Below are 7,969 nucleotides of genomic sequence, written 5' to 3' on the forward strand. Positions count from 1 at the left end.
CACCGCCGGCGGCCTCTAGGGCCGCCGCGCGCCTTACCTTTGGTCCAGGCCTAGGCGTATCCGCATGTCGCATGTTGTGCTAGTGCGCGGGTGCCTGTCTGCCTGCCATGTTTGTTGCCGCATACCTTGCCGGCCTACGTCGCCGGGAGCATCGTTGTCCGGTTGCGGTGCATTGCCGGCCACTAGTGTGGCTTGGTGTGTTTGAGGTGTATTGCCAGCCACTGGTGTGGCTCGGTCTGTTTGAGGAGTATTGCCGGCCACTGGTGTGGCCCGGTATGTTTGAGGAGTATTGCCGGCCACTGGTGTGGCCCGGTATGTTTGAGGAGTATTGCCGGCCACTAATGCAACATAAACATCGGGGTTTGGGGGGGTAGTCGTCGGTCGTTTCGGTTGAGGTAGCGGGGAATTGTGACGAGACGATTGGGACCAGGATGGTTACACTGGGCATAAGCCGACCGGGAGCTGAGTGCCGGTCAGGGTCAGGACAGGGCTTATGCGTGCCTCTCGTACTGTAAGTTCCGAGGAGGATAAACCCCAAACCTCATCGCAGGTATACGTAATTAATGGCCAGCTACAACAATGTCACAATTAGCATACGGCTGGGGCATAAGCGCGGTCTGTCATAGTTTGCGATGCCAGGATGGCGCTGGAATGGCTCGCGCGTTCGCCGAAGGGTTCGCGCCCTGCGCCTTTCATTGCGCAGCCATATTATTCATGATTATATCTACACAAAAGCGGCTTGATAGAGGGAGAGGCCCGTGCGCTGCCTGATGCGACCCTTCGTCTGCCCAGGCAACCCCACGCGTGGGTGGCTCGCCGCTCTGCCGCGTCTGGGGCCGGGCTGTCGATGGTAATTTACTTTCAACTTGCAGCTCTTCAAGCCCCGGTAGCGCAAAGAAAGTACCGCTAGGTCATGTCAAGGCGTATGAATGCCGTCCGAACCGTCATGTCCCTGTGCTCGGGAGCTTGCAAAAGGCACAATGCTGCTTACATCTGTTTGGGACCCGTGCTGCCGGCGGCAGGGGCTGCCCGGGTGGCCCTTGAGGAGACCAACCGGCCGCGCGCGACGGGTCAAATCTTTCGCCGAATGAGGAGCCGTGCGACGTACGCGCTCCGCATGGGGCTTCACAGAACTAGTATTTCAGCTTGGTGTGTCAAGTTATACTCATGCATGTTCATCACCGTGCGCAACAAGCCTGGGACGCAATACAACCGAAACCAGCCCGCTGTTAGTTGACCCTTTGACAACGTCTTGCGAAGCGCATCCTGCTTGCTCTCCTATGTATTCGGCGTCACAACAACAAGTGAAATAGCACACTTTTACTCATCGTAATCGCGCCAAGGTAAGAAAGGGCGCACAAAGCAAGTCGGGGCTTGGGATGTTGCGTGCGTGGTGTGTGTGCGGGAGCGTGGTCGTGTCAGGCCGATCGACTTGTTGAATGTTTTAAGCAGCCCTTCAAGAAGAATGTGTCACGCTGAATGTATCTGAGCCGTCCTTGTGAGTTTGGGCGGGGGAGGTGACGGGGCTGCCCGCGCGCGTTCACGTCACGCCATCATGTCATATCACATTCTACACATCTCGTGCAGCTGTCGTTAACCGACCGAAGCCGATAGCTTATCAACCCATTTCAGTACATTGTACAATACTGGAAACGTCTCGCCGCGCACTCCCCCACCCCATAAGCGATAGGCGGGGAGGCGCTGCTCCGGCATGCAGGTGTCGCATGGATGGGGACGTGCTGCGCAAACACAAGGGCAGCGGATGTATCGACAACAGAAACGCCAGTGTCGGGCATCCCGACTGATTTCTATCGCATGTTCCAAATCGTGTACAGCCATTAGCCATCGCATACAGCCAGCTCGCGAGCCAACTGCTCCATCCTCTCCCTTCCGCCCTTCCCCTGCGCAGGCGTGCGTGCTCCAGGCTACCGCCTACATGGCTGTTGCCTGCGCGGTTGCCGTCCGGCCCCTGGTCCAAGTGGCCGTTGCCTCTGCCGTTTCCACCGCCGCCCCTGCCTCCTCGAAGCCTGCCGTCAAGCTCGCCGCCTCCGCCGTGTCCGCCGTCGCGCTCACCACCGTCTCTGTATCCGCCGGCCTGTTGGCAACCACCGCTGTTGAAGATCCACGTTTTCATGCCGCGGACTGCCAGAGCCGTTCTGCTGATGCGAGTGCGAGCTGTGAGGACCTTCAGCCCTCCACATCCACATGCACATCAGCAGTAGCTGACGCCAACAGGCCCACCCGCCGTGTCAGGCGCAGCGGCTCCAAGGCCCAACGCCGAGGATCCACCACGCTGACAGCTTCCGTTCCATCCATGGCGGCGGCCGTCGTGCTCCCACCCAAGATCGCCCTGCGGCGGCGCCATCGGCTGCGCCTTCGGGCGGGACACAGCGCCACTGCTGCTGCCACTGACAAGACCCCTCGGGAGCAGCCGGATGTGAGTGGGTTGGTGTGCAAACGGTTCAACGCACATGTAGGTAACGGGGCCAGAAGCCAGAGCCACAACAATTAAGACGCATGATACTGTGTTGTACGCGCAGCTTGGCCCATGCCTGCACTGCTGTCAAATATTCAGTTGGCGCATTGCAGCCATGTCTGTGGGGTACCGCATGGCCAGCATTGCCCAGCAGCGTACACGGCCGCGCGTGGTCCGCAGACAGCCCGCCGCCTGCATCTTTGAAGCATGTAACCACAGCGGCGTGTTCTGGCGCTTGTCCTCGCCTCGCCTGACCCGGCCTCTCACTACTGCTGTGCATTCACAGAAGCCCGCTGCATTGCCGGAGGATCTGCTCCCGGCCGACGCCACCTCCACCTCCAGCACGGGCAAAATCTCCTCCGCCGCCGTGTGCTGCGGCCTGCTGGCGCACTGCAGCGCTGCCCAGCTGCACGCCATCCTGTGCGGGCTAGTGCAAGCCGTGGCATCCAGCAGCGTCAAGGGCAACAATCGGAAGCTGCTGCTGGGCTCCAAGCTGCGCAAGCTGCTGGAGGGCGTGGGCGTGGCGCCGGCCAACGGCAAAGCCTACACCGCCGCCGACGTGGCGGCACTCTCCGGCCCCAAGCTGGAGCGGCTGCGGGCCACGCTGAAGTCGCAGCCGGGACTGCTGCTGTGGTTCCTGCTGTTTACCGCGCCCGCTAAGCTGCAGGCGCTGCAGGCGGCGCTGCTGCCGGGCGGCGCGGGCGACAGGAGCTTCGAGGAGTGGCGCGCCGCGATTGACGCTGTGGCCGGCAGCGGCCACGAGCAGCTGGCGGCGGCGCAGGAAGTGAGGGGCCGCCAGTCGGCGTGCGTTGAGGGCAGTACGGCCGGCAACACCGCCACCACCGCCACCATCACCACCACCAACAACAACCCCGCCAGTCATGGTGGCGTCTACACGGCGCTCACGGGCACCGAGGTTACCGGCAAGGTGGGTGCGTGGCAGTCATGGGGTGTGACAGTCATGGGGTGTGGCATTCATGGGGTGTGGCTGCTGGGGGCCAGCGGACGCGCTGACCCACAAATGCTGCTTTGAAGCATGTAACCACAGCGGCGTGTTCTGGCGCTTGTCCTCGCCTCGCCTGACCCGGCCTCTCACTACTGCTGTGCATTCACAGAAGCCCGCTGCATTGCCGGAGGATCTGCTCCCGGCCGACGCCACCTCCACCTCCAGCACGGGCAAAATCTCCTCCGCCGCCGTGTGCTGCGGCCTGCTGCTGGCGCACTGCAGCGCTGCCCAGCTGCACGCCATCCTGTGCGGGCTAGTGCAAGCCGTGGCATCCAGCAGCGTCAAGGGCAACAATCGGAAGCTGCTGCTGGGCTCCAAGCTGCGCAAGCTGCTGGAGGGCGTGGGCGTGGCGCCGGCCAACGGCAAAGCCTACACCGCCGCCGACGTGGCGGCACTCTCCGGCCCCAAGCTGGAGCGGCTGCGGGCCACGCTGAAGTCGCAGCCGGGACTGCTGCTGTGGTTCCTGCTGTTTACATCGCCCGCTGAGCTGCAGGCGCTGCAGGCGGCGCTGCTGCCGGGCGGCGCGGGCGACAGGAGCTTCGAGGAGTGGCGCGCCGCGATTGACGCTGTGGCCGGCAGCGGCCACGAGCAGCTGGCGGCGGCGCAGGAAGTGAGGGGCCGCCAGTCGGCGTGCGTTGAGGGCAGTACGGCCGGCAACACCGCCACCACCGCCACCATCACCACCACCAACAACAACCCCGCCAGTCATGGTGGCGTCTACACGGCGCTCACGGGCACCGAGGTTACCGGCAAGGTGGGTGCGTGGCAGTCATGGGTGTGACAGTCATGGGGTGTGGCATTCATGGGGTGTGGCAGTCATGGGGTGTGGCTGCTGGGGGCCAGCGGACGCGCTGACCCACAAATGCTGCTTTGACTCCTACCGTATCTAAACCTTGCCAATGCCATCCACCATGCTGTGCAACTGTGCAGGCGGCGGCCAACAAGGATCTGTCCCGCACCCGCACCACCAGCCACAGGAACCGGTGCGTGTCCGAGAGTGGCAGCACGCGCAACAAGAGCAGGAGTAGCAGCAGCAGGAGCAGCAGTACTCACAGCGTGGAGTACGCGGAGCCGAAGGCGGGCTGCTCCCAGCCCGCCGCCACCGTCCCGGGCTGCGTGCCTGAGATCATCAGCGCAGCTATACCGCCGCTGGCTCCGCTAGCTCTGCACATCCGGCGCGCCATAGTGAAGGAGCTGCTGGAGGCCAGGCCGCCGGGCTGGAACACCTTTCTGTACTCCTGGCTGCAGGCGGCGGGGCTGTCCGAGTTCCTGCCGGCCAATGGCACCTGCCGCATGTACATGGCAGACAGGAAGCAGCTCGTGCTCCGCGTGGGCGCGATGCGCGAGGAGCAGGTGGACGCGTTCCTGACGTGCATGTGCAAGGCGCACGGGCACAGCACGTGGCTCGCGCGCTACCTGCACATGCTGGGGCCGGAGGTTTCGCAGCTGCTGTCCCAGGGTCGGTACAGCGACGAACTGCTGGCCGCGCTGCGGGCCGCCGGGCAGAAAACGCTGGCCGATGCAGTCATGGAGCACTTCTGGGGGCGGGACCCGGATCCGGAGGACAGTGAGGCCGGCGAGATGGATGTCAAGCCGTGGGCGGAGCGCCTGGGACTGCTGAGGTTTGACATGCTCGCGGAGCAGCTGAGGCTGCCGCCCAACGCCGACGGCTCCGTGAAGAACTTCAGCAACGGGCTGGTCTTCAAGGTCGACCCGCTAGAGGTGGGTAAATACCAGTGACTTCAGGTCTCGGCAACCCTCATAGCCTGTTGGGAGACGTCGCCCGTCCGCAAGGTTTGGCCCTTGACGCACGTATACATGCACACACAGGTGTGGAGCAAGTACACTGACGGAGAGCCGTCAGCAGGCGCGCTGAGTGGCATGCGTGCCACCGACAAGGTGTGTGCGCATGCGGTATGGAGGCGGACCGACCTTTAAGTGGGACTCCGTTCTTGCCAGCAAATGTGGGCTCCGGCAGTCCAGCACCACAGCTGCAGTCCTGCGCCCTTGCCATGCCCGATTGGGCATCGGCCCCTGCTGCCCTGCCCCCTGTCAGTCGCGGCTGACTAACTCGCAGTATGTGTTTGTGTATTTGCCTGTGTGCCCCTGCAGGAGGCCCGCGACAAGCAGGTCAAGCAGCTTCGCGGCGTCCCGTTGCTGTACCTGTGGCGGATAGGCGGCCGGGTGGTGTACGTGGGCATGTCTGGGGGCTGGGTGAAGGGCAGTCGGATAGCACGCTATTTGGCAGAGGGCCCGGGATTCAGCGAGTCGTCGAAGATGCTGCCGTGGCTGACAGCCATTGATGAGGGCAAGGAGATCGAGCTCCGGGTGAGTGCTGTTGGAGCGCTCGAGTACCGTAGTTGGTGTACGGGCGCGCGCCTGAAGACCCACTTACACGTGCTCCGCCCCCAGACCTACATAGCACTCTAACAATGCCGCTTAACCTTGCCGATTATCCGGTTGTCACACACACAGGTCATCACGCTGGAGGGATTGAAGGCATTGGAGGGTATGTCGGAGGGCATGTCCGAGGAGGAGGTGCAGAAAAAGGTGCAGAAGAAGGTGAAGGAGCTCGAGAAGCACTTCCTGTGCCATGTGGACTGCCCGTGCAACAAAGTTAACAACGGGTCTTACCGGTGAGGCTAGATTGAATGACCAGGGCAAAACGCTGTGCACAAACGTACTGTGCACTCTGATGTCACGTACCGGTTATACCGAGCGAGTTGCTGCAGTGTGCTTACCGTGTGTCCTTACCTGCGCTGTGTGCAGGGTTGAGACGCCCCGCCAGGGCCTCCTGGACAAACTCAAGGAGAAGTACAAGATAAAAGTACGGCAACAAAGCGCAGGCCGGCAACCCCGCTGAGCATCAGTCCAAGGAACAGCCCGAGTAGCCTGAGGTCTCGCTTCAGATGCGACAATCCAATTGCGGCGGGTCGCCATTGCACCACGGGCCGTTGCGGTGGCGTGAGCGGGCTGCATGTGGCACAAGCCGGGGCTTTCAGGCAGGTCAGATAGAATCATGCACCCGCGGCATGCGGTCAGCGCACAAGCGGAGCTGCGGCCAGTTTGCATGCAGGGGCGCTGCCGCACAGGGCCAGGCGCGTGTACGGTTGCTGCAGTTGTGTGCTTTTGCGCAGCTCATCACGTAGATTAGGTGCGTGTGTGCATTTGCGGGCTGAACGCGGTTGGAACGATGTGCGGGGTAGTGCATGATTGCTGTGGACAGTTGCATCTTACGTTTCTTTTATTTCTTTGTACAACTGTGGGCCTACCTCTTACCGAGATTGAGCGAAACGGGATGCGTAGGATGTGCGTGGCAAGCTGATGGCGGGTGGCGGGTGTGCAACCAGTATGTGCGGGCAAGGAGAGCGTGCTGCCCTTCACATGGATGTTCTCCTGGTGCCAAGTTGTGTATCGTCTATTGTGGGCCATTGCCGTGTGGAGGCGCTTATCCCTAGTTAAATGTTGTCTACCTGCTCAGCTCCCACATTGGGTTAGGACTGATATGCACCAGCAGCACTCATTGATCAAACAGCATGTAAATTCATGCCCAATAGGTTGCCGGCGTAATTGATTGCAGGCTGGCATGCGTGTGTTGTACCGGTAACTTGTAAGGCACAGACCGGCTGCATGCATAGCGGGCAGTTTTAGCATGGCACGAAGACGCATCCCGTTTGGTGTAGCCTTTGCTCACTGTGTTGAGGGGTTAGTGCGTCTGGTCGAAGCGTGCCGATCCCGATTGAGGATGAGGCAAGCGCAGGCTTGGGCAGACGTACCGTATCCGCCTTTAGAGAGAGTCTAATGAAGGCGTGGAAGCATGAGCGGCTGCAGTCTGAGCCAAGCACTTTCCCATCAGACAACAAGCAACCAGGCGTGCAGATGAGCAAGTACAAGCATTGGATGGGGCTGTGTGCGGAAGGCGCGGCACCACTGACCATGCAAGGGCACAGTAGAGCATTTTATACCAGTTGCGCACCACAAGGCCTTGATGAGGTTCCGCCTATGCTGCTGGCCGCTTTCTGCCAACCGCGCCTATGGACGACCTAGAGGGAGGAGAGGATTTGCCCGTTATGTGTTGCAAATGAAGTCGAAGATGAGGATCATGTGCTCATGCGGTGTACGGCCTACGACCAGTTGCGTTCGGGTAGCGAGATTGATTGTACAGGCGGGATGCAGGCCGTTATGCAGAATACGGACCCAGCCAGGTTAGCCGCATTACTAGATTCCGTTTGGGAGCACAGGAGCAGAAGCACCCCCATTCGGGGGCCAAACCCTACCGCTACGCAGTACCCCGGCTTGCCCCCTCGGCCCATCCCCTCTGTCCCATTGCGCACCATTGCAAGGCCAAAAACTGTGTTGCAGGCGTTATAAGGGCCCCCCGGCCCGGCCCGGGCCTCGGTTTCTACAAGGACAGGAACGCACATCGTGCTCATCACCTTGTAACCACACACAACAGGAAGCGTGGTGCGCATGGGCGAAGGTCGCCA

At 61.5% G+C, this 7,969-nt stretch overlaps 2 protein-coding genes across 2 annotated transcripts in view; both read left to right on the plus strand.

Moving 5' to 3' along the window:
* CHLRE_06g253902v5 (uncharacterized protein) overlaps positions 1 to 672 on the plus strand; it is an 18,922-nt gene extending 18,250 nt beyond the window's left edge. The window contains exon 10 of the mRNA XM_043062657.1: positions 49 to 672. The gene's annotated coding sequence lies outside the window, so the exon portion shown is untranslated. The remainder of the gene's footprint in view (positions 1 to 48) is intronic.
* Positions 673 to 720: 48 nt separating this feature from the next.
* CHLRE_06g253800v5 (uncharacterized protein) overlaps positions 721 to 7,969 on the plus strand; it is an 8,342-nt gene continuing 1,093 nt past the window's right edge. Inside the window, exons 1-9 of the mRNA XM_043062649.1 lie at positions 721 to 1,343; positions 1,910 to 2,437; positions 2,763 to 3,404; positions 3,592 to 4,236; positions 4,413 to 5,204; positions 5,313 to 5,381; positions 5,595 to 5,810; positions 5,958 to 6,118; positions 6,252 to 7,969. The exon at positions 6,252 to 7,969 is cut by the window's right edge and continues 1,093 nt beyond it. Of these exons, the coding sequence (XP_042923347.1) occupies positions 1,937 to 2,437; positions 2,763 to 3,404; positions 3,592 to 4,236; positions 4,413 to 5,204; positions 5,313 to 5,381; positions 5,595 to 5,810; positions 5,958 to 6,118; positions 6,252 to 6,345 (3,120 nt within the window). The 5' untranslated portion in view covers positions 721 to 1,343; positions 1,910 to 1,936 and the 3' untranslated portion in view covers positions 6,346 to 7,969. The remainder of the gene's footprint in view (positions 1,344 to 1,909; positions 2,438 to 2,762; positions 3,405 to 3,591; positions 4,237 to 4,412; positions 5,205 to 5,312; positions 5,382 to 5,594; positions 5,811 to 5,957; positions 6,119 to 6,251) is intronic.

Source organism: Chlamydomonas reinhardtii, chromosome 6 (assembly GCF_000002595.2).
Source record: "Chlamydomonas reinhardtii strain CC-503 cw92 mt+ chromosome 6, whole genome shotgun sequence".
Taxonomy (NCBI): Eukaryota; Viridiplantae; Chlorophyta; class Chlorophyceae; order Chlamydomonadales; family Chlamydomonadaceae; genus Chlamydomonas; species Chlamydomonas reinhardtii.